The following is a 27,525-nucleotide window of genomic DNA, read 5'->3' as shown; positions in this document are numbered from 1 at the left end:
TTTTTAGCAAGAAGAAGACCAAAAATACTTTTTGCTCAATAGTGGGAAAAGAATCATGTTATTGTTAATAATACACATAATTTACGTATCTAATTCCTTTCTTTTTCCAGTGTACATACATAATCCAATGCTTGGAAGAACAGTGTCAAAAAACAATTAAGTAATCAAACCCTTGAAAATATGCATACTTATTTTGCAGATAATTCCATCAATCATTCCAATGGTTCTGCTGGTGATTCTTCTCCCTCCGATAAGCATTGAAGAGATCAATGCCAAGGAAAATATTAAGCAAATTCATTGCAGCCATCCCAAGAAGAGCGAGTGGGAGCTCTAAACCCTTGCCAAACTTGGAAGCATCTCTGATAAGTTTGATGGTGATGAGAATGTGTGATGTGAATCTTGCTAGAATGAAAGTGACCCAGTTTAGAATCCATTCTACCCTAACAATTTGGCTCTTGGCATCACGAACACCAGCCATCCGTCGCACTTTCCTTACGTGCAGAAAAATAGAATGCAGCTGTATAATCACAGGAATTTGCCTTCAGCATCGGAAAACAGTATTCTTATCCAAACATGAAACCTGAAAATCTTACACAAAAATTAGATTTGATATATTTAAGCCAGCAGCTAGATATTTCTTTTCATGCAAGGAAAAGATCCTTGCAATATTACATCTGCTGCATCCTGCATACATCTAGCCTTGAATAGAAGCCTGCCCTATGGGTAGAGTTAGATTCATTTGGTGGTGCCTTTCCACAATGAATAAACATGAATAGATAACCAAATAAATTCACCATAACAATGTAAGCAGAAAAAATGTATAGCCACATAATTACACAAAATGCTGTGGTTCTACCCCATTTAAAGTTGGCACATGAGATATTATGCCATGGGGTTCATCTACCATTCAAAGAATTGTCTCCAAGTGCAACATAGATGCAAGACCACATGCTAAGAATGACAAATGGGACACTGGGTGGGTAGACCTCCCAGCCCAGATGCAGTATTCCCCACCTGCCAACAGGAAAGATCTTCCCAGTTCCCATATGTGTGATCCAATGTTACCTAGAACATCGAATGTTCCAGTACATGGAATGGGAATGGGATTGCTGTACAACACATGCTCTGAAATGTGGAATGCTAGGGGTAATGGGGTATACTTATACTGATATTGGAAAAAATATGTAATGCCACTAATATTTTGGGGAGGATGTTGAAGGGTTTCAAAACCTGGAAGAGATCTTCTTTATAAAGAAATAATGAATTAGGTGGAATTATCATGTGATAATTCTCCACTTCAACTAATTAAAAATATGCTATGTGAAAAAATATTGAACTAAAACTTTTTATCATTAGATTTAGCGTTTCGGAATGAAAATGTACATGTTTCAGAACGTTTATACCAATATAAGGTTAGCTAAGGTGTTAACATTTTCTCATAAAACTATGGCATGGTCCCAATAGGTGTTGGGCACATCCATCTTCCACAGGATGCAGGCTCCACATAGAACGATAATAACAGTTGCTATTGTTTACAAATTTATTTATCTGATTTCAGATCCTTAAACTTGTATGCAATGCACTTAGCTAAGGTGTTAGCATTTTTTCATAAAACTATGGCATGGTCCCATTAGGTGTTGGGCACATCCATCTTCCACAGGATGCAGGCTCCACATAGAATGATAATAACAGCTGCTATTGTCTTCAAATTTATGCATCTGATTTCAGATCCTTAAATTTGTATGCAATGCACACATGGCAACACATAACCGGACACGCCAAATCCTTATTTGCAAAAAGATATCAGCCTCTGAGCTGATGACAGTAGGGTGATAAGCTAAGCCCCCTTTTATTTATATAAAGGGCTACATTCTCCTCTTTTCCTTCAATGGCCAGTATCATACAAGGGATCCAGACATATAATTTGAAAGTTGTTACAGACAAAACATCATTTTGTATTGAGTAATTCTCCTCTATTTTTTTTAATAAGGCAAAATTTCCTCCACTTTAACATCAGTATTCTGGATTAACTTCCCACCACACCTGATACCAAAACTCTTAATTGTTGACAAACTAAACCAACGGGAAATAATAATTGAATAAATATCTGTTTATTTGTAAGGGGTCCTGTGGGGATGTCTACAATTTCAAAGCAACATCAGAAACTAATGTCAACAAGCAGCAAGGTTGCCCAAAAAGGAGTGTCAAAATCCTACCATCCTAAATGCAGGTACACAAGAAAGGGAAATATTTCAATCCCATCCCCATCCCCCTTCAACAGACCTTATCCCTAAAGGCTCATCCAATGTTTGTTAGCACTAGGGGGGTCTTCATGAGCAGACTTGATACAGATGGATAAGCACCAACTTGACTCAAAAGGTCTTGGGCCCAACCATGTATATAAGCACCCATCATCCACTCTATTTTTCTGTCGAATTTCTAGGGAATAAATTAGGAAATTCTATTTGTTGAATAAAATCTGAAATTACTATTTCAGATTCTAGTAGTTTCAGTTTCGTATTTTCTAGCTTAGAGATCCGCTGATTTGATTTGCTGATTTTGTGGTGATTTGATTTGCTGATTTTGTGGCCTTCCTAATTTCGTGGTCTTCCTCTACTATTTATCTTGTAATCGTGTCTCTTGAAATTCAATAAGAATGGTTATTCTTCTTATTAAAAATCCTTCTTGGTGTCAGAGCCTCGTGCTTTTTTTCTATTTTGTTCTTTCTTCTGATGATGTTGTATAAGTTGGCGATGACCGGCACCCAAAGAAATCCTACCAGCTCTTCCAGTACTTTCGAAACCATTTCACCCAATCCCACTATTCCTCCCAAGTCTGTATCTGCTGATTACTATTCCCAGAATCATGGTTTTAAATAGCGATAGTGGGTAGCCAAACGTAACGGGTGTAACGGGAAGGGATAGTAGCGGATCTTACATAACGGGAAGCGTGTGTGATGGCCGTGAAGTTTTTTGAAGCACGCTCAACCTTGTGCATATTAGCATACTTGCATGTTCTAAGCTTTTAGGCCTTCTTAGAAAGAGTTTGTGTATTTTGTATTCTTTAGTTCAAGTAAATTAAGTTATTTGGCAAGGGCAACAAGTTTACATTTGTTTTAAGCCACCATTCATAGAAAAATTACGTGTACGGGCATATTTATATTTCTCATTGTTCTTATCTATGATAAATTATTATGTGTGCTAAATTAATTAATAAAACAAAATACATTATACACTCCATTAATCTATTAGACACATAAGATATACGAATAATACAAATATAAAATAGTTAGAAAAGAAGGTTGAAGTTGAAAAAAATAATATTTTCCTAACAAGTTAGTATTTTTCAAATTATTAATTAATGCATCTCGTACGAATATTTAAAGAAATAGTAAATTTTGTATCATTGGCATCCTCATTATAATCTTTTCCCCCTTCATGCACATGTTATATGATTTATGAAAGAGAGGGAAAAAGTGAGAAGAAAAAGTAAAAAATAAAATAAAATTTTTGGTGCAAGTGTGTAACAGTTTTGTAGCGGTCACGTAATAGCCGTAGCGGCCTTTACATAACGGTCGCAGTCTGTAACGGCCGCTACAACCGTGATTTTTATTCCCACTGAGTTCACGGTATGTAACGATATCGGTAACCCAAAAAACTGTTACGTAATGGCGTTACGTAACGGTCGCGGCCATTATTTAAAACCATGCCCGGAATTCAGCCCTTTATCTCACGGTTACAAAACTCAATGGGCGTAAGAAACCATGGAGCGAGCATTGCAAAAAACCGTGGCATATGAAGGAGACATGTTGGAAGCTTCATGGTAAACCAGCAAATTGGAAGCAAAAATCCAAACGCGACAGTCATGCCTACCAACCCACTGCTGAAGAGACTCAAGAGCCTTCTACCAACTCGGATGCAGTCCCTTTTATCAAGGAGCAATTAGAGCACCCCATACAAATTGTTTCAATCTCCAAAACTGTCCTTAACTCCGTCTTGTTCTTTGGTACAGAAGGGTAACTCTCTTGCTACTGCGTTTTTAGGTGTTATTCCTAATTCTGTTCATTCTTGAATAATTGATTATGGTGCAACTCATCATATGACTGGTTTCTCCAAATTGTTCTCATCCTATAGTCCGTGTGCAGGCAATAAAAAGGTCAAAATTGCAGATGGTTCACTCTCAGCAATTTCCAGGGTAGGAACTATCAAACTCACTTCATTGTTAACTCTCCATGAAGTGCTCCATGCTCCAAATTTGTCTTGCAATTTGTTGTCCATCGGTAAAATTACCTCTAATCATCAATGTCAAGCTAATTTCTACTCTTCTTATTGTGAGTTTCGGAAAATTGACCATGGGGAGTATGATTGGCAATGCTAAGGAAAAATATGGACTCTATTATTTTGACGATGGACCTAACTCGAGTATACAATGTCAAAGTACTTGCTTAAATTTTGTTTCTGTTTTCAAAGATAATGATATCATGTTATAGGTTAGACCATCCTAGTTTTCAATATTTAAAATAGTTGTTTCCAAATTTATTTTGGAATAAAAGTCCATCTTCTTTTCAAAGTGAAGTTTATCAGTTTGCTAAACATCATCGTACATCCTTTTCCACCCAACCCTACAAACCAACTACACCATTTACTCTGATTCATAGTGATATCTGGGGCCCATGTAGAACATCTACGTATTCTGGAAAAAAGTGGTTTGTGACCTTTATTGATGATCACACGAGATTAAGTTGGGTTTATTTCATAAAGGAAAAATTTGAAGTGGAAACAATTTTAAAAAAATTTTACACCATGGTACAAACACAATTTCAAAAAAATATTCAAATATTGCGGAATGATAATGGTCAAGAATATTTCAAAAACATTTTGGGCCAATTTTTTCTTAAAAAAGGAATTGTTCATCAAAGCTCTTGTGTCGACACTCCGCAACAAAATGGTTTGGTTGAAAGAAAAAACAAACACTTATTGGAAGTAGCTTGGGCATTGCTTTTTACCAATCAGGTACCTAAATATCTTTGGGGTGAAGTTGTTCTTACTGCTACATATCTCATAAATAGAATGCCTAATAAGGTTTTAAGCTTTGAAACAGCTTTTCATGTTTTTCATAAGTTTTATCCAACAAATCGACTGTCTTCTTATTTACCACTAAAGATATTTGGTTGTACCGCTTTTGTTCATATTCATAGTCATAATCAAGGAAAACTTGAACCCCGAGCCACAAAATGCGTGTTTGTTGGTTATGTTCCCACTCAAAAGGGGTATAAATTTTTTGAACCCATTTCCAAAAAAAATTTGTTACCATGGATGTTACATTCTTTGAATTACATCCTTATTTTACGCCTCCTTTAGGGGAGGAACCTAAACAAAGATTCGGCAGATTCCATAAACCCTCCAGGTAATGTCCTCACCGAGCCTTTACCTCATGTTCAATCCATTTCATCTTCGAGTCCTGAGTCCTCTAGTTCTGAACCCGAGTCTGATTCCAACCCTAAGTTCGATGATTCTAAACCCATTGTTGTCCGGAAGGGTGTGAGGTCTTGCACCCAACATCCATTGTCCAATTATGTGTCATATGAAAATCTCTCACATGTTTTTCATGCTTTTACCTCACAATTGTCTTGTATGGAGATTCCTAATACTGTGCAGGATGCTCTGAAAGTTCATGAGCGGAAGGAGGCTGTCTTCGAGGAGATGAAAGCTCTTGAAAAAAAATGGCACGTGGGAGTTAGTTGATCTACCAAGAGGAAAGACAATTGTAGGGTGCACTCAAACCTATGGCATTGATTACTTGGAGACATTCACCCCAATCACAAAGCTAAACTCTATAAGAGTTCTTTTGTCACTTGCAGCTAATCGTGACTGGCCTCTGCAACAGTTGGACGTAAAAAATGCATTTCTTAATGGAGACCTAGAGGAAGAAGTGTACATGGATGCACCTCTAGGATTTGGTGAAAAGTTTGGCAAAAAGGTGTGTAAACTGAACAAGTCCTTATATAGGTTAAAACAGTCACCAAGAGCCTAGTTTGAGAAATTCACTCAGTTTGTTAAAAGTCAAGGGTATACTCAAGGGCAAGGTGATCATACGATGTTTATAAGACATTCACAGGATGGGAAGATAGCTATCCTGATTGTGTATGTAGACGATATAATTCTCACTGGAGATGACGTACTTGAGATGAACCGATTGAAGATGTCCCTCTCATCAACATTTGAGATCAAGGACTTAGGATCTCTGAGGTATTTCCTTGGAATGGAGGTTGCTCGGTCGAAGAAAGGGATTGTTGTCTCCCAACGGAAGTATGTCCTTGGCCTCCTTAAGGAGACTGGGATGAGCAATTGTAGGCCAGTAGATACTCCAATAGATCCCAATCAGAAACTTGGCGATGACAAGGAAGGTGATCCAGTGAATATAACTCGTATCAAAAATTGGTGGGAAAGTTAATTTACTCATCACATACACGGCCCAATATTGCTTTTGCTGTGAGTTTGGTAAGCCAATTTATGCATTCACCCTACGAGAAACATCTTGAAGCAATTTATCGGATTTTCAGATACTCGAAAAGTACACCAGGCAAGGGTTTACTCTTCTAAAAGACCACACAGCAAAACATAAAGGCATACACTGATGCAAATTGGGCAAGGCTCAGTTATTGACAGGAGATCCACGTCAGGATACGATACTTATGTATGGGGAAATATGGTCACATAGCGAAGTAAGAAACCAAATGTGGTTGCAAGGAGCAGTGCCAAGGCAAAATATAGGGCTATGGCTAATGGAGAGTTTGTGAGATGCTATGGCTGAAGAGAATTCTTTAAGAGTTGCGGACACTGGTGAACATGCCAATGAAGTTGTATTGTGACAACAAAGCTGCCGTAAGTATTGCTCAAAATCCAATACAACATGATCGCACGAAGCATGTAGAGATTAACAGACATTTCAAAAAAGAGAAGATTGATAGTGGAGCTATTTGCATGCCTTTTGTTCCTACTACTTAACAAATAGCCGATATCTTCACCAAAAAACTTTTCAAACCTAGTTTTGAGCTCTTTGTAAGCAAGTTGGGCGTGATAGATATCTACGCTCCAACTTTGGGGGGGGGGGGGTGTCAGATGTCTAGGGAAAAAATTAGGAAATTCTATGTTTTGAATAAAATTTGAAATTACTATTTCAGATTCTAGTAGTTTCAGTTTCCAATTTTCTAGCTTAGAGATCTGCTGATTTGATTTGCTGATTTTGTCGTGATTTGATTTGCTGATTTTGTGGCCTTCCTAATTTGGTGGTCTTCCTCTACTATTTATCTTGTAATCATGTCTCTTGAAATTCAATAAGAATGGTTATTCTTCTTCCAAAAAATCCTTCATTTTCCAATGTAGGACAAACTCACAAGTGGAATTCTTAACAATCTCCCCTCAACTGTGAGTTCCAACCACTCCCCCTTGAACGGAAACATTCTTGATCATTTAGTGTATCTGATTCAACCTCTCTCCTTGAGCATAAACCGTCTCCCTCATGGGAGCAAGCCCAATTCTCCAACAGTTGCCCAAGTGGGCCTTACCCTCACGCCTTACATGCCTTGGATTGCATTCTATGTGTCTTCAAACCAATACTACCTCCCACGTCTTGGCCCTATTTGAATCCATATTCCGGACCTAGATGATCATTATTGGCCTTAATCACACACTTGGTCCTCCAACTGTTAGCACGTCAAGATAATTTGCTTCACACCTCGACTTTTTTATATCGCTCACCTAGAGTTACAAACCATTGGCTCTAATACCATTTGACAATTTAAGAGAGATTGTTCCTTTTCTAACAAAGTTACACACTTGTCCATTGCAAACAGTGACATGCCCAAAATCTCCTTAAACATAATTACAAAAACATTACTTCTGGGCAGTATAGTGGAATGAAGCACCAGCGCCCACAAACCATACATCTGATTTAATATATGCAGATGCAAATAAACCAAAGTCATCATATATCTCACTTGTGCTCACAACATTTGCCTTATCTCCACCTGTTTGTTCTTTCATTCAGTACAATCTTCCTACAAATCTCCTTCCTTCTTGCAATTCTAACAAACAATTTTCTTCTTACAAGTGGATTTTGGTTTGCCCCTTTGAATCGAAGTTCCTCTTACTAGACTTCTTCCCCTTTCTTGTTGTCTCCCCCTTTCAACAGATAGGGCAGTGAGGGTTAAGCTTTCACTAGTACTTTTCCTCATCATCTCATTATCATGACAACACTAGCTACATCCTCAAATTTCAACCGTCCAATAGAAGAATTAGTGATAGTCATTGTTAGAGGTCATATGTCTTTTAGTATTATTATTATTATTGAGTGTGTTAGTATGTTTATTAATGAGAGTTAGTAAGGGTATTATTGTCATTGAAATGTATTTAATTTGTTTTCTAAATAGAGGAAGAGACCTATCTTGAAGTCAGGTCACTTTTAATCAAATCTTAACATGGTATTAGAGCATGATCCAACCTAAACCCTATTCCCCTCAATCATCACCGAAAAACACCATTCCTGCGGCTATCCTTCCCAGATCCACCTCCATCTATATTATTTCACAAAACCAACCATACATTCATAAACAGAACCCCCCGATGACCCAACCCACAAAATCTCATCGCTGGAGGACACACCACACGCCCCCACACGCCAGCCAAATGCTGGCAGGGCCGACCCCACGCGCTAGCGCGTGAGTGAAGCTCCAGCCATTTTTTTCTTTTTTCTCCTCTGCCATGCTCTAAATCCTTCTGTAGACTATATTATCAAGCTATTAGGCCCGGTTTTTGCTCAAAAATTCAACCCTTTTCGACTGTGCACTTGCGGTATTCCATTAATTTCTGTTCAGAGCTTGTGAAGGCTTCTTTGTGAGTTTTCTGGAGCTGTGGCAGCGTTCATATGTTCAGTTGTGCGGCTGTGGCAGTGCTATATTCGTCGGTGAGTTGTTCACCTCGTCCGTGGTTGTGTCAGTGCTTCACATAGTTTGGGATTGTCCCGATTATTGCTTGTTCTTTTCGTTTTTGGTGTGGTTGCTGATTTGAAAGTACTATGGCAGTGCAATATCCGTTTCACCTCATTCATCGTTGTGTCAGTGCTTCACATAATTTTTTATTGTCCCAATTAGTTTTTATTGTTCTTGTTTTTAGTGGGGTTGCTGACTTGTGAGTATTGGGATGGAATCTATGGATCCCAAAAATTTGTTTCCTACATTGCTGCCACAAATAATGGCTCAAAGTTGGATGGAAAGAACTATGTTCAACGGTCTAAAGTTGTTCAGATTTATTTAGCAGGATTAGGGAAATCTGACCACTTGCTCCAATCTGATTCTTTTGATGAGAAGAGAAAAGACATGTGGGTTTCGGAAGATGCCTTGATTGTTTCCCTTTTATGAAATTTGATGGAGCCACAAATTGCACGGATGTGTATGCGTCTAGATACGTGTAAGGAGATTTGGGATTATGTTAAACTTTTACGTATGTATGATTTATCTCAGGAGTACTTTCAGTTGCAACAAGGAGATAGGAGTATTGCAGATTATTTTGGAGAGATGAAAGCGTATTCATAAGGAGCTTAACGTTGTGCAACCTATAACTACTGACGTTTGTGAGATGCAAAAGCAGAGGGCTGTGGTTACTCTCTCTCTCTCTCTCTCTCTCTCTCTCTCTCTCTCTCTCTCTTCAATTTCTCTCCAATTCTCAATCAAATTGAAAAGCAAACACCGTTTCCGGGTCCTAGCTCAGATCCTCAGCGTTTTAACCGGAGTGAATTCGTCGGTTGGGCATCGTAGGCACCACTTTAGGGATAAGGTAAGAGGAATAGATTATGTCAGCTGTTTTGAAATATAAACCGATTAAACTGGAGTATTTGTATACATGAATGTTATATAAGATTTTATGAATGATTCAGGCATATGAAAATGATGGTTTTGTTTATTATATACGTATTTGGGGAAAACTAAAGTGAGTAGGGTAATCATCTTTTTTTTCCTGTGAAATACATATTTTTGAGTTAAAGTAAACCCTAGAGATGATCATACCCTTGTTTTCAGCAAGATATATTTTCCCCGGGCAATTAATTATATTATGAATTATCACTCAAATTGTGTGGCATGAGAAATGATTATGTTACTACATAAATAAACCTGTTAGAATATTTTATGGTATTATATAGTGAAAGATATGGTTTTAGACTGATCTCAGGAAATGTTGAGAATGATGTGGACAGTTTTATACCGAGTTATGATGAGATAGTGTTATATCGAGTTATAAATATGACATGTTTTATACTGATTTGTGAATATGACGGTTTTATACCGAATTGTGAAAAATGAGATCAAATTAAGACGGTGGGGAGGGATGCTCAATATGGAAACTCTGTTGTGAAGTTCGTACTGAGACGTTGGGGAGGGATGCTCAATATGTAACTGTGGAAATTTTGTTGAGAAATCTCTACTGAGACTGATAGGGAGGGATGCTCAGTATGGAAATTATGTTGTGAAGTCTGTACTGAGACCGATGGGGAGGAATGCTCAGTATGGAAACGATGGGGGATTGTTGCGAAGTATGTGTTGAGAATTGAGATCATGCTATCTGTTGTATTTTGGAAAATACATATATGTAGATTTATGTAAACAAAGAAATTTATTGAACTAAGCACGTGTTGAGAAGGAAATATGTGTTTTCTAATATATATATAGGGGTGAGTACAATTTTACATGATTTCTCAGAAAAAGTTAATTAATTAATGGATGTATTCTTGCTACACTAAAACTCATGTTACCACACACTGATAATAACCTATATTCCGTCTTACGGAGAAGTGTCTCACTTGAATATTATTTAACATTTCAGGAAATCCAGGGAGCCGAACTTAGCGAGTTTCAGAAGGGGGGGCTTAATTATTATAGCTTAGAGTAAGTGCTAGTGAGACACAGATAGGTATATAGATATGTTTTTGTCTATTTGGGATGTAATATGAATACTTAGAAATATATGTGTAAATATGTTGGTATTAGAACTCTAGTATAGTATTTGGGGTTTAATATATATGTTTCCGTTGTTTTGTTTAAAATGAGTTATGCACAGGTGTACCCGGTACCCCACTTCAGGTTCGAGTCGTTATAGTTATGGTATCAGAGATATATATATGTGTGCATGGAGAATAGCACTTCGGGCCTCACCGGTTTTGGGGCGTTACAAAGAGTATTCCAAGTTTCAGCAATATCAAGCGTCACAACAAGCTTCTCTTCCCATTGCATCTATTGCCCAAAAGGGTAACACACAATATGCTCACCATCTAGTACTGCTCATCCTAGTCCTTGGGTCATAGACTCCACTGTCACTGATCATATCAGAGGTACACCTAGCTTTTTCTCCACTCTTCAATATCCTACAAATTTACCTTGTGTTACTCTTGTTGATGGATCCACCACTGCAGTCAAGGGAATCGGGACTGAAAATCCCACTCCTATTTCTCTTCCATCGGTTTTATATATTGCCAAATTTCCATTCAATCTTATGTCTGTTAGCAAAATTACTATATCCATGAATTGTTCAATGACATTCTTCCTGACTCTGTGGTTATTCAGGATTTGAAGACGAGGAAGATGATTGGTGGAGGGCGTGAACTTGGTGGACTCTTATCATTTTGAGCTGCTGTCTCCTTCTACCGCCTGCACTGCTTCTGCCACACATTTCCAACTTCATTGTTGCCTAGGTCATCCTTCATTGGAAAAGTTCAAATGTATTGTTCCTAGTTTGAGTTTTGTGTCTAGTCTCAATTGTGAGTCTTGTCAGTTGGGTAAGCACCATCGTGTTTCTTTCACTTCCCGAGTCAATAAACAGGCTGCAAGCCCTTTTATGTTATTTCATTCAAATGTCTGGGGTCCTAATAAGGTTGTGTCCAAGTTGGGTTTCCGGTACTTTGTAACCTTTGCGGATGATTATTCAATAATGATTTGGTTATATTCAAAAAAATAATTTCGTGTATTTTGTGCCTTTTGTTCTGAAATAAAGACTCAATTTGGTTTTTCAGTTTGAATACTTCAAAGTGATAATGCTAAAAAAATTTTCAGTGCACAATTCACTACTTACATGACTCAGTTTGGTATTGTTCATCAATCATCATGTGCCCACGCTCCTCAACAAAATGGGGTTGTAGAGTGGAAAAATAGACATCTTCTTGGAATCACTCGCACCTTACTTTATCAAATGCATGTACCTAAAGTGTTTTGGAGTGATGTTGTACTTACTGCTTGTTATATGATCAATAGAATGTCATCCTTTGTTCTTAGTACCAAAATTCCCTACACCATTCTCTTTCCTAATTCTCTTTTATTTTCTCTTCCTCCTCGTATATTTGGGTGTGTGTCCTTTGTTCAACAACTAATTCGTGGGGTGGTAAGTTGGATCCTCGTGCTATAAAATATGTCTTTCTGGGCTACTCATATACTCAAAAGGGATATCGTTGTTATAGTCCTGTGCTGCATCGATTCTTTGTTTCTGCCGATGTTACCTTCTTTGAATCTACACCTTACTACACCTAGTCACTAAGTGCTTCCGAGCTCAATGATCTCTTCCTATGCCTAATCTTCCAGATTCTATGTTGTTGTCCTTGCCCAACCAACCATCTAAGCTCCATGTAGTTCGAGTCCTTCTCATCGTCTTGATCATCCTTATTTGCAAGCGTATTCATGACAACGGCTCCAATGAAGAGAATCCCTTCTAGATTCTACAACCACACCTTTGGTTTCCTCTTTTAATGATCATACTTTCCATCATGTTGATCCTCCTATTACTGTTTGGAAAGGTAAACACACATATACTCAACACCTCATTTCCAACTATGTTTCTTACAACTACTTATCACCCTCCTATTATTGTTTTGTTACTACCCTATCATCTACTACCCTTCCTAAATCTGTCTCGAAAGCCATAGCCCATTATGAGTGGATGGATGCTATGGTTAAAGGGATGAAAGCTTTACATGACAATGGTACTTGGGACTTGGTACCTCTTCCTCCTGACAATTTTGTGATTGGTTGTCACTGTGTTTGCACTGTGAAAGTCAACCCTGATGGTTCTGCGGCTTGTCTAAAGGCTCATCTTGTTTCTAAGGGATACACTAAGGCATATGATCTAGATTATTCTGATACTTTTTCTTTGGTTGCCAAACTTACATCAATACGTTTGTTCATTTCCTTGGCTACTAATTGTCACTGGCCTTTGCATCAGCTAGATGTCAAAAATGCCTTCTTGCATGGTGACCTTGAGGAGGAAGTTTATATGGAGCAACCACCTGGGTTTGTTGCTCAGGGGAAGTCAGGCTTAGTGTGTTGGCTCAAGAAGGCTTTATATGGTTTAAAATAGTCTCCCAAAGCATGGTTTGGTCGTTTCACTGTTGTATTACTTGAGTTTGGTTTTCAACGGTGTGCTGTAGGTCATTCCATGCTTTATCATCATACTTCATCGGGTAGGATCCTTCTTGTTGTTTATGTGGATGATATAGTTATTACAAGTGATGATGACAAAGGTATTCAAAGTTTCAAATTTTTTATACAAACTAAGTTTCAAACCAAAGATTTGAGACCATTGAAATGCTTCTTGGGCATAGAAGAATCTAGATCTCGTATCGGAACTGTTGTGTCAAGAGGAAGTATGTTCTTGACCTATTGGATGAAACTGGCTTGTTGGGATCTAAATCGATTGATATACCCATGGATCCTAACAACAAGTTAATGTTGGATATGGATTATTCGCTACCTAATCTTGGAAAATACCGAAGATTTGTTGGAAAGTTGAATTATCTCCCAATTACTCAGCAGAATATATCTTTTGCAACAAATGTTGAGTCAATTTCTAGATTCTCCGAGGACAAGTCATTGGGATGCAGTACTTCGCATCTTGAGATATCTCAAAGGTGCACCTAGGAGAGGTCTTTTATATTGTGATCAGGGTCACACTTATATCCATGGATATACACATGCAGATTGGGTTGGATCACCTTCCGATCGGAGATCCACCACCAGGTTCTATATCTTGGTTGGTGGTAATTTGGTTCCTTGGAAGAGTAAGAAACAAACTATGGTGGCAAGGTAAAGTGATGAATCAGAATATAGAGCTATGGCTGCTAGTGAACTTTTCTAGTTGAAGAACATGTTGTAAGAATTGGGTTTTTCGCATTCTCCACCTATAAAGTTGATGTGTGATAATCAAGTTGCTCTTTATATTGTCTCCAACCCTGTCTTTCATGAGCAGACAAAACACATTGAAGTTGATTGCTACTTTGTTGGGGAGAAATTTGTGCAGAGGCTCATTACAACCGCTTACATGAAGTCGGACATGCAGCTTGCTAATTTGTTTACCAAAGAGTTGGGGGTGCTCATGTTAAATTCATTTCTAGCAAGGTAAGAGCATATGACATTTATGCTCCAACTTGAGGGGGACTGTTAGAGGTTATGTATGTCTTATAGTATTATTATTATTGAGTGTGTTAGTATGTTAATTAGTGAAAGTTAGTAAGGGTATTATTGTCATTATAATGTATTTAATTCGAATTATTTATAAATAATGGAAGAGACCTATCTTCAAGTCAGATCATTCTTTTTAATCAAATCTTAACATTCGTAAAACAATTACTCCAACTATCAAGCAAGGAACACAAGAAAATCAAAGCCCTTATAATCAAAAGTAATAGCAACAAATTCTAATTGACTCCACAAGTTATTAAAATCATTAAGATGATCTAAAACATTACAAGATTCAGACATTCTCATATAGAATAATTTCTTCAAGAGGAAAACACGATTAGAGGAAGAGGGTTTTTCATACAACTTTGCCAGGGTCACCATTATCCTTGCAGTAGTAGTCTCCTTGGAGATGTCAACTCCACTTTCTTTGTTAGACACAATCGGATTTGCGTCAAAGCCTTCCGATCCAATATTTTCCATTCATCTTTCTTCATGTCGTCTAGTTTCATCCCTGATAGTGGCAAACACAAATCTTTCTGATAGAGATAATCTTTGATTTGCAGCTTCCACCACCCAAAGTTCAATCCAACAAACTTCTCCATCGTCCTATGCACTTCGTCTACCATCACTCACACTTAAAACCTAGAGCTGTAATTCCAGTTGTTACAAGAAACCACAACAAAACCAGCACATGAAAACAAAAAAAAAAAAAAGAAAGAGAAACAACCCACAAAACACAAGATTTATGCAATTCGACAATTTGCCTATATCCTCAGAGTCAAATTAGGTCACCGATTCCACTAGTAGTAATAAGTAGAATGCCCTAGTCCCTTTCCCTCACACTCTCCTCGTATTCAACTTTTTTTTAAAAAAAATGAAATAATACATTTTGAATGAGGATATAGGGCAACCTTCATAAAACACAAAGCCAATGCAGGAGGGATGCAACCCCCTCCCCCCGCTGACTCCCCACCATGAAGCCTCAAACAAAAGTCTTACCGGAATATTGCTCATGTAATGCTCCATGTACTAGAAATCAGGCTCCATATACAACAAACTCCCACTTGGAGACTGATTGATATCCATTGCTGAAGGCCTTGCAACCTACAACATTGATCATAACTCAAACTACCATAAATCAACCTAGTCGAATCAAAGTTGAGCAAAAGCTCAACTTCTTCCTGTCAACCACCTTCGTCGACATGTTTGCCTGATTCTTGCTGCCCCTAATCTTCTCTAACATCAGTTTACCATCCTCCAACAATGACTGTATAAAATGATGCCTCAATTGAATCTGCTTTGTTCTTGAACGAAATGTCGAATTTTTGCAAGGTGAATTGCACTGTGGCTATCACTCAATAACCTACAATCCACTTGTTCAAAACCCAACTCCTCCATCAATCTTTACATCCAAATAATCTTTTTGCAACATGTTTAGTTTCTGTAGTAGATACGGAAACAACCTTCTATAGCTTTGAGATCTAGCTAACTATTGTCCCTCCTACAGTAAACACATATCTCGTTGTACTCCTCCCACTATCTCCGTCCCTATATGATTCGAGTCTATATAGTACTCCTCCCACTATCTCATTCGAGTCTATATAACCTCGCACATCAGTGTTAGCACCCTCAAAAGGATGTTCCACTCAAGTACCTGAGAATCCATTTACTGCTTGCCAATGTTCTTTCCCCAGGTTCTTCATGAATTTGCTCACTACTCACACTGCATGTGCTATATCCAATCATGTACACACCATGGTATACATAAGACTACCAACAGCTGATGAATAAGGTACATTATCCATGTACTCTTTCTCTTCTTTTGTCTTGGAACATAACTCTTTCGAAAGCTTGAAATGACTTGCAAGAGGAGTTGTCACCGAATGTGATTTATCCAAGTTAAACCTGTCCAGAACCTTCTCAATGTACTCTTTTCCACTGGTTGCTTCACCGATTCCCATGTTTGGTTCTGTTCAAGTGAGGCCATCTCATCCTTCATGGCTTGCTCCCACTTTAACTTGGATTCATCCTACATAGCTTCCTAAAAACACTCTAGTTCACCAGAATCAGTATACAATACATAGTTAAGAGGAAGACAAAGATTTTCTACCGATTCCCTTATCCGAGTACTTCATCTAAGAGCAGAAGAAGCAGGAGGCGCAAGTACCTCTTCCTCATTACCTTCTTCATCACCCTCATCCAATACTTCTGGATTTGCTTCAAGATGTGGTATTGATCCATCCTTAAGCTCATCAAGTTCCATATAGTCCTTGATATTCTTTTCATCTTCATTTTCCTGTGATCTATGCTTATTCATGCATGCTTCATTGAAGATCACATCTTTGCTCGTGATTTTGTTATGCTCGTAATCCCATAAGCAATAACCATACTCGTCACCACCATACCCAAGCACACACTTCTATGATTTAGAGTAGCTGCTTCTTCTTGTTCTTCTTTTTCTTCCTGTCAATATGAACATAAGCAATGTAGCCAAAAATTCTCAGAAAAGAATAATCAACAATTTTAAATGACCATACCTCCTCTGGAATCCCTCCATCCAAAGCACTTGATGGACTTCCGTTGATCAAGAACGCTGCAGTATCTACAGATGCTGCCCAAAGATGTAGAGGTAATCCAGCATGTATCCACAAACACCAAGCACGCTCTAGGATGGTTTTGTTCATCCTCTCCGCCACACTATTCTGTTGTGGTGTCCGTACAATCTTAATCCTCGTAATCCCATTGCTGGAACAATATTCTTCAAATCTTCCATCATAGTATTCACCACCATTGTCAGATTTGAGATACTTAATCTTCAAGAGCTCTCCATTTCCTGAAACCATAAAGACATCAGACTTTTCTTTAAGGGAAAAAATCCAGGTTTTCCTACTTGCATCATCAATGAAGGACACAAATAGGAATTTCCCCCAAAATACTTCACAGGAGCAAGTCCCCACACATCCGTGTGAACCAACTCCAACCTTTCCACCTTCTTTTCCCTTTCATCTTTCCGAAAACTAACCATTTTCTGTTTTCCATAAACACAGTCCTCGTAGGAATCAAAGACAACATTCTTCATACCAAGTAGTGCATTCTTAATCATTCAATGTGTCTTATTCAACCTCCCCCTCTTGAGCAAAAATTGTCTCCCTCGTGGGAGCAAGCCCAATTCTCCAACAGTTGCTCAAGTGGGCCTTACCCTCATGCCTTACATGCCTTAAATTGCATTCCACGTGCCTTCAAACCAATCCTACCTCCCACCTCTTGACCCTATATGAATCCATCATCTAGGCCTAGATGATCCTCATTGGCTTCGGCCATACACTTGGTCTTTCAACTGTTAGCACGTAAGGAGAATTAGCTTCACACCTCGACTTTATAATGTTGTTCATCTAGAGTTACAAACCATCAACTCTAATCCCATTTGTTAGCACTGGGGAAGTCTTCATGGGCAGACTTGATACACATGGGAGCGCACCAACTTGACCCAAAAGCTTAAACCTTTTGGGTCGTAGGCCCAACCATGTATATAAGCAACCATCATCCACTCATTTTTTTCAATTTGGGACAAACTCAAAAGTGGAATTCTCAACAACGCTAACACGACATAGAACAAGAAAATAAGGATTCAACCTAAAATGAGAACACATGATATAGAACAAGAATATAAGGATTCAACCTAAATTAAAACCCACTATGTTCTTTAATAATATTTCTTATTTAGTTGAATGTTTTCAACCTTCTCCTAGGAGGGATAGAAGCAATTGGATTTTTGATAGTTCTGGTGCTTATTCTAGTATCCTTTCATTCTCATTTGACTCATTCTTCTATTCCGTGTCCTCTCTTGAACCACATTAGAAGAGCTAAGGTTCCACCTAAGGTCAAAGCTTTTGTTTATGCAGTCTGCAAAGGCAAAGTCTGTTGCAGACTATAAGGCCTCACAAGGATCTCCTAATGATTATGTGATCTGTTTTGGTACTGATGAATCACATCCTCATCTTTTCTTGCTGTTACTTATAGCTTCCGAAATGAGTTGCTTTGGAGAGTTTTGAGAGTAAAAATGCCAAATGCTTAAAAGGTCATTGAATGTGCAACCTTTTCAGTGATATGGTACATCTGGCTGGAGAAAGATGCTCGGATGTTTAAAGGCCAGTTTCTTTCTCTGCAGCTACTTTGGGATGGAATTGACTAGTAGTTTTTCAAATCTTTATGGACCTATTCTTCTAGTTGTTTAAATGGAGTGTCTTTCATGGATTTCCTGCATGATTAGATAGCTTTGTTGGTCTTTTCCTTTCATTTTTTTTTCCCCGCTTTAGTTTTTTCTACTGTTTTCTTTTTTCCATTTGGGATGTCTTGTCCTCTTCCATGTATCTCTTTTCTTTTTCACTTTCATCCAGAAAAAACATATATTTAATTGTTTGAACAAACACAACAATATGGCAGGCCTTAATGGAGCATTCAATACCCTAGCTCTTGCCAAACCCAACATGTGTTAATGTTCATTCCCATTCATGACCCAGTTCAGAGAACTTACACCTAAAGGCTTGTTAAGTGCCTGTGATTACCATATCATATAAATCAGGAATATAGAGATTTAAAAGGGGGAAAAAAACATTTTATTTTGGTACTATTTTGTAAATGAAATTATTATTTCCATTTTTGGATGATTGCTCATTCATACTAGAAGTAGTTGCAGGAAACCTTTTAATGACACAGATTAATATACATATATATATATATATAGATTAATATACATATATATATATATATATATATATATATATTTTGAGGTAGCAAATCAGGGTTAAATCATTCATGGTCATGTAAAGCCATTTCAAATTATCATTTTTCATAAATAAATATAAAATAAGAGGGGGGGAGGGGGGATATCAGTTTTTATCTTCACCCTCAAAGCATACACCTTGCATATCGAAAGGTTGTAGCTCATAACCCTTAATTCCATGCTTCTGCTCATCAAACTATTGTCTTACTATAAGTCAAAGAAGATACAGGATATGCGCAAAAATTATAACTGTTCCGAAGATAAGACAATGAGATGTACCTCACAAAAGAGAGTGAGAATAAGGTAGTTGATGGTAACATTCCGATACAAAGCAAGCGTAAAGCAAACAAGGAGTATCAGATGATGAACTAGGATAGCTGGGATCCAACCACTGTATAAACGATAATGTAGCATATCCCACTGATCATATGCAAAATAACCACATGAGAAGCACAAAGCTGGATATGCCCATGGCCAAGTACCCCCAAACAACTGTGCGTGCTCAAACATGTCATGCAAGCCAGTACTAATCAACTGATTTACCAAAATGAAAACCACTGCACAAGAAGCAGACATAAATCTGATGTTGGATGACATGATATCGGGTGCTCAAAAATAGAAGGTATACAAAATTGGAGAAAACATACCAAGCATGGATGGATTGAAGAACATCAGAGCATCTACATGTCAAATGATATAAAAACATAACAAAGAAATTTTGAATTTTTTAGAACAACCTAACCAATTAATACAATAAAATAGAGTTCAAATTTGGCTTAACACCTCTCAATACTGCCCCTCTTAAAGTTCACTTGCATTTGGCTTAATACACCTCAATACTGCCGCTCTTAAAGTTCACATGCAGAGTAAAGCCTTTGAGATTTATTATAATTCTAAGGGATTGAAAACCCTTAATAGAAAACCTAACCCTCACAAATAGCAGATCACCAATTCTACTATGGAAATTAGAGGCAAGAGCAACACACACACACACACACAATAAATTAAATAAATAAATAAAATGCATTGACCCTCAGAGTTGTCCCTTCCCTTTTACCAGTAAAACTCTGAACTTTTTTCTTGAGAGGTAATGATTTTACTCAAGCATACAAGAGGTACACGAGAATAAAACAATAAAAAAAAAAACATTACAAAGAGAAAAGAGTTCAAGCAGATTAGAACAGAGAAAAAAAATGTACTCATATATGATGCTAAACACTAAAGGAAAGCATGCCAACTATTCAAAACCATTTCAGCTCTGTAATTTGAGATCTGTACCCTTAGGGGCTGTTTGGTTGGGTGGCTAGGCTAGGCTAAGAACCCTCAGCCCAAGTTTCATGGACCATTTCTTTTTATAGGTTCAAGGATATTAAATCCTTACTCACTATCTCCTCCCAAATTATTTTAGGTCTACCCCTACCCCTTCTACTACCCTCCACAATAACTAAGTCACTCTTCCTCACAGGTGCACTATGTGGCCTACGTTGCAAGTGTTCATACCATCTGAGTCATCCCTCCGTTATCTTATCTTCTATAGGAGCTACACCTAACTTACCACCAATATGTTCATTCATTAATTTCTTTCAATGTTATACCACTCATCCATCTAAGCATTCTCATCTCGGCAACTTTTACTTTTTGGATATTATGTTTCTTCGTCGCCCAACATTCCGATCCATATGGCATAGCTGGCCTTATAGCTGTCCTATAAAACTTCTCTTTAAATTTTAAGGGTATTCTACTATCATAGAGCACACTACCATAACTCTAACTTATAATAATAATTATGCTAAATGACTAAATAACCATCAACAGTTTGTACATAACTGACTGCTGTTTTGAAACATCAAAAAGTGATAATAAAGCAAAGTGAGGTTGGTGACTCTGGTTTGGGTGAATTAAAATGGAAGGTACTTCTAGTACTAAGATTCAATTGGACACTTCCAATTGGGAAATTTGACAGCTGATAATGGAGTATATTCTGTAATGTGTCTATCTAAGATACATTTTTTAACATGAAAAAGCAAAAGAGTCATGTGAAAAACAAAGATTGTGAAAAGGTGAATAAAAATAAAAACATACGAACCATTGGACAATGGTTGGACATCACTGTTTTCCACATGTTCTCAACAAGACAGCTGCCTTTGAGCTATGGAAAAGTCAAAGAGTGGGGTGTCTTTTGTGACTGGAAAAACAGCAGGGAAAAAAGCTTTCTCGATAAGGAAGCTGGTGAATAACTGAATATAATTAAGGGAAGATATTCTTCTTCTTCTTTGTGAGGCGAGCACCTTTACCTCGCACCTTGGCTCCAAGTACCCTTTGTGCCTCAATGCACCTTGCGCCGTTGATTACTATAACAATGATGATCAAGGCATCCAAGGCTTAAAGCTTTTTCCTACAAACTAAGGGTGAGTCCCCCCACCCCCCCGGGCTTTTGCCTCAGCTTCTCCTTTCTAAAAGCAAAAGTTAGGTGTAATCAACTTTTTCAGCTTTTAAAAGCTACCTTCTTGGTGAGTTTTGAAAAGTTACAAGTTTGACACTTTTAAAAGCTAAAAGATAGCTTTTGCTCTAACAAATTATTATATTCCATTGTTGTCCTTATCTTTTTCCAAATATTAAAAAACTATCAAAGTATTAATTATATTTCCAAAAAATACATACCTGTTTTAGTCATTTTAAATCTTTTTAGGCACTTTACAACTTTTTGCCCAAAGACTCAAAGCCAGCTTTTTCTTTCAAACAACTCCTTTTTTACAGAGGGGTCAAACATTTTTAAAACAATATCAATAAGTTCCTTTTCAATAGCTCCTTTTTAAAAGGTCCTTTTAACCACAAGGGAACCAAACTAAGCACAAGTTTCAAACCAAGGACTTGAGACCATTGAAGTACTTCTTGGGTATAGAAGTATCGAGACCTTGTACGGGAAACATCTTGCCATAAAGAAAGTATGTTCTGATCTTTTAGATAAGACTGAATTGTTGGGATCCAAACCAATTCATACACCCATGGATCCCAACAATAAGTTAGTGTCATAGGTGACCTGTTGCCTAACCCGGGATGGTATCGAAGACTTGTTCGAAAGTTGAATTATTGCAATCACTTGACCAAATATATCTTTTGCAGCAAGCGTCGTGTGTTTGTTTCTTGACTCTCCAAGAACACATCACTAAGATGCAACGGATAGCATCTAGAGATATCTCAAAGTTGCACCTAGGAGAGGTCTCTTATAACAGGATCAAGGTCACACTCACATTCAGGTATATACAGATGCAAATTGAGTTGGATCATCTTCTAACAGAAGATCCACAACTAGGTATCATATATTACTTGGTGGTAATTTGGTTTCTTGGTAGAGTAGGAAACAAACTATGGTAGTTAGCAAATCAAGTCAAGTGTTGAGTCAGAGTATAGGATCATGGCTCACACTACATGTAAACTTGCTTTGTTGAAGAACAAGTTGTAAGAACTGAGTTTTCCACATTCTCGGTAAATGGAGTTGGTGTGTAATAATCGAGTTGCCAATCATATTGCCTCCGACCTGGTCCTCCATTATTGGATGAAGCATGTTGAAGTTAATTACCACTCCGTTCAAGAGAAAATTGTGCAAAATCTCATTACAACCACTCATGTGAAGTCTGATTTGTAGCTAGTAGATTCATTCACTAAAGTCTTCAAAGGTGCTTGTGTTAAATTCATTTGTAACAAGCTAGGAGCATATGATATATATGCTCCAGCTTGAGGGGGAGTATTAATGATTATTTTGGCCTTTTAGCATTATTAGTATGTGCTAGTGTAATGTTAGTGAGTGTGAGTTAGTAAGAGTGTTATGGTCATTGGAATGTACTTAACATATATTATAAATAAGAGACCTATCATTAAGGTTAGGTCTTCCATTTTACCCAATTATTCAACAAATTCAAAATATCACTTTCTTTTTTGGTCATTAAAAATTTTACCCCAAAAATTCCAATTGCTTACAAAGTTATCAGGCACGTTCACACAGAACCTAGAACAAGATTTAATAAGCACAAACAAAAAATCCATAAAGATAATAGAACTCTAACAAATAAAAGCAAAGTTGAAACATGTTTAAATCCACATAAATTACAGATTTGGAGAATCATAATGGCATTTCTAGCTTTCCAGAGAGAAAAAAGCAATTTCTCTTTTAAAAGAAGGAAATTGAGTCAAAAATTGCCAACCCAACGATGCCCAAATGACACCCCTCGTAATAAACCAAAATCACAACATTCAAAACCACCCAAGGATCAAACGGAAATTAAACGCAACAAAAATAAATTAATTAATTAATTAAAGGAGAATACAAAATTCAAAGTCGGGAAGAGCTCACAAGAAAAAATAATAATATTTTTTTAAAAAAGGGGAAATGGAACCTGAAGCAGAGGTAATGGAGGAGTGAAGGAGAGAGACGGAGGTGTTGACGAAAAGGGCATCCCGAGAAAGGCAGAAGCGGATGAGAGAGTTGGCAGATTGGAAGAAACAACAGCCAGCGAGAAGGGGAAGTAGCTCCGTGCGCTTGTTGAATGTTATCTCGAAGAACACAGACACGAACCAGAGGACCAGAGTCGCCAAGAAGAATACTCCTGCTTTCTCCTCACTCTGCCTTCCCTTTGCCATCTCTCTCTCTCCCTCCCCTAGCAAAAGGTTCTGCAGGGAGAACAGGGGAGCGGAGAGAGAGGAGAGGGGCTTTAAACTTTACAGCCTCATCTGGGCGGAATTAAATTTTGCTCTACCGTACACTACGCGCCAACACGTACACAGGATTAGGAGCCCAGCCCGACAGGAGGCAAGCTTTTGTGAAAACCTTGTTCTAATTAAATTTTGGTAAATAAGAAAAAAAAATGAGTAAACAATTGAATAAATAATAAAACAATTTTCAAAATTAAAAGACATAATTAAATAAACCAAATAAATTTAATTTAGACTCATTGATTCAACAACAATAACCTTAAGTCCCATTAGGTTGAGTTGACTATGAGAATCCTTTTTCACCAATTGACAGCAATTTTCTCCTTTAACTTAAGAGCTGTTAAATTTGTCATTGCTATCTCACTTTAAGTTATTTTAATTAATACTAAAAATAATGACTATATCTCTCATTCTCATAAAGTGCACGTCTTAAATGTTGGTCTGGGGGTGATGGATCTTAACATCTGGAATAGGGCCCTGCTCACCAAATCTTGGTGGAATATCAATGCAAAAAAGGACTCTTTATGGTCCAAGCGGGTCAATCAGCTATACCTAAGGGGTGGAAGCATTTGGGAATCAGAGGCTAAGCATGAGGACTCTCCTCTCCTTAAGAAAATTGTTGAAATAAAAAATCTTATTTTACAGACCTGCAGATCCAGTAGGGAAGCTGAAGAGCTTGTCAGGAGTTTTCTGGTAGGTGACCAGGTTTGCTGTGCATTGGTTTATCAGTTCTGGAGGCTAAAAAACCATTAGGCGCCTCGGTACAATGTGGTTTGAAAAAGTGGTAGTATGCCCAAACATGCTTTTGTTCTATGGTTATGTGCTAGGAGCAAATTACTCACTGCAGACAACCTCAATATGGAAGGAGTAGACAAATCATGTGTTATTTGTAATTCAGAGTCTGAAACCCAGAGTCACCTATTTTTCAATTGCTGTGTGTCGAAAACTGTTTGGTACCATCTTAGGGATTGGCTGGGTCTGACTAGAAGAATGTCAACTACCAAAGCTTGCCTGAAATGGTTGCACAAGGAAGCTAGGAGCAAATTACTCACTGCTGACAACCTCAATATGGAAGGAGTAGACAAATCATGTGTTCTTTGTAATTCAGAGTCTGAAACCCAGAGTCACCTATTTTTCAATTGCTGTGTCTCGAAAACTGTTTGGTACCATCTTAGGGATTGGCTGGGTCTGACTGGAAGAATGTCAACTACTAAAGCTTGCCTTAAATGGTTGCACAAGGAAGCTAGGGGTACTGGTTTGCAAGCCATTGCCAAAAGAGTTTGTTTCTCCTCTATGGTCTATTACATTTGGCACTTTAGAAACAAAAGGAGATTTGAAGGAGCAGTTACTTCGATAGACTCAATAATCAGAGTCATTCAAAGTCACACCTACAGGATCTTATATGACAAATTCCCATCCTTCACAGGGCTGTGGGTTCGGGCTGCTTAAAGGCCAGTCTGATTAAGTTTGTGCTGATGTAGTTGTAGTCTTTTCCCAGTGTTCAGGTTCCGGACTTGTTTGCTCAAGCTACTGCAACTTGTCCAAAATGATGCTGTTGCTGTTCTCTGGGCTTGATCAGATTTTTGGTTCTGAGAAAAGTTCAGTTGCTGAATGCTGTGGTTTCAGGTCTCCATTTGCTGAATCTGTTGCACCAGGGTTTTTTTTCTGGATGTTGTTCCTGTGTTCAGATATTGTTTTGGAGTGGAGCTTCCCTGTTTTCAGTTCATTCTGAATTTGTGGTCTCCTTCTCTGGCTCTCTGAGAGAGCTGGAATTTTTGGTGCTTTGAATTCTGAGTTGTTCAAAATGCAGTTCTGTGTGTGAAGTTTTGTAGTGAGTACAGTGCCTGTTGTTCTGAATCCCCAGTTTACTGCAGTGGTGTTCTATTTGGTGTGCTCCTCCTGGTTTGGCTACAATGCTGCTCCACTTTCTACTTGCCTGCAAGTTCTTGCTGGAGTCTGTTAAGTGCTAAAGCTGCTGAATTCCTGATTTGCTGTCTGGCTGTTCACACTGTGAAGTTGTGCACTGATTAGGTGATTCAGTCAGTTCCTGATTTGCTGAAGTTTGGTAATACTCAGTGGTTCTCAGTTTTGGTGTCTTGCAGAGGTTTTTTCCGGGTTTGCAATTCTGAACTCCTGCAGAGCTGTGGACTGTGTTCTGTGTCCTGCAGTGTGCTCTGGTGGCTGTTATGAAGTCTTTGTTTTTGCTGATTCCCTGATTGAGTTCCAATATTGGTTTCTACATCCTCCTGAAGGCTGTACTGAGTTATTTCTGGTTCTGGTTTATGGATTTCCATTGTTGTCGTCTGAATTTCTAGCAAAGGTTACTGGCATTCTGTAGTCGGCTTGTCTCATTCCGGCGATGGCTACGGTTTTCCCTGGCTTTTCTTTCAGACGTTGGTGTGAGATACTCAAAAGGTTCCTCTATTTTGTTTTTTTTTTTTTTTTTGAGTTTGCTTCTTGTGAGGTCTCAAGACTTCAAAATTTATTTTTGTTGGCCTTGTGCCGATATGCCCAGGTTGAGTGTATTTGCTTTGATTTTATTGATGGAGAACACTGGTCCTCCTTCTTTCAGGTATGCCCAAAGTATCTGTACATAACCATTTTTTATCAATATAATTTACATTTACGGATAAAAAAAAAAAAAAAGTTGTCCCTCCCTTATATTGACTTCGATCAGTGTTATGTCTAGTTTATTGCGTCTATGTTTGTTTCTTAATTTATTTTTTAATGCTATTCCACTCATCTACCGTAACATTTGTATTTCAATAATTTTTACTTTTTATATATAGTTTTTAGCTACCCAGCATTTTGATCCATAAAAGCATGACTTGTCATATAGTTGGCTTATAGAGCTTCTTTTAAAATTTTATGGGTATTTTTGTTGGAAAAAATTAGATATAAACAGATTCCCACAACTAAATCAATGATGTAATACAAATAATAAATAAAATGAGACATAAGAAATTTAATGTGGTTCCCTCAAATGTTAAGGTACATCCATGGGATATAACAGTCCAAATTCACTATCACCAAATTCGTACAAAGTGACACAAAAGGCACAAGTCTTACAAATAAACAAAAATATATAATAAATGCAGTAAGATGAAAAAGTGTCACCTTTATTGTGAACAAAACTCCAAAATAACCAACCAAAGAAGCACAACCAGAAGCTCCCAAAATGCTGATAATAATACACAGTCGGAGTTGCACGAAAAGAGAGCAGTGGAGAAGACGATCAGCAGGCTGCAAACGTGAGGAGCAGGTGAGGTTTTGTGAGTGAAAATAGAATGAAGATGATACTGTGTGGAGCGGCTTGCTGCTATGAGTGGAAAATTCGAATAGAGGAAAAATTGGGGGAGCAGCCGCTTGTTGCTATGCTATGCGCTCAATACATAGCTCAACGGATGGAGATTTGAGTGGGAGACCAAGCATGCAAGACATGCTTCTTGAGAAGCCAAACACACCAATTAAATAATGACCCACTTTCAATGCATGGGGCCCCATAAGGAGGGAAACCCAACAAATCTCCCCCTCCCGA

The 27,525-nt window shown here is 37.9% G+C and overlaps 1 protein-coding gene across 1 annotated transcript; it reads right to left on the bottom strand.

Moving 5' to 3' along the window:
- LOC131161702 (uncharacterized) lies at positions 1-24,130 on the bottom strand. The gene is made up of 3 exons (XM_058117650.1): positions 23,672-24,130; positions 19,557-19,834; positions 1-517 (listed from the first exon to the last, which is right to left on the bottom strand). Exons 1-3 carry the CDS (start codon positions 23,913-23,915, stop codon positions 209-211), a joined length of 831 nt encoding a protein of 276 aa, XP_057973633.1. The 5' UTR covers positions 23,916-24,130; the 3' UTR covers positions 1-208.
- Positions 24,131-27,525: the final 3,395 nt, after the last annotated feature.

The sequence above is a fragment of the Malania oleifera genome, chromosome 8 (assembly GCF_029873635.1).
Source record: "Malania oleifera isolate guangnan ecotype guangnan chromosome 8, ASM2987363v1, whole genome shotgun sequence".
NCBI classification, from domain to species: Eukaryota; Viridiplantae; Streptophyta; class Magnoliopsida; order Santalales; family Ximeniaceae; genus Malania; species Malania oleifera.
This window is presented reverse-complemented; position numbering and strand designations above follow the sequence as displayed.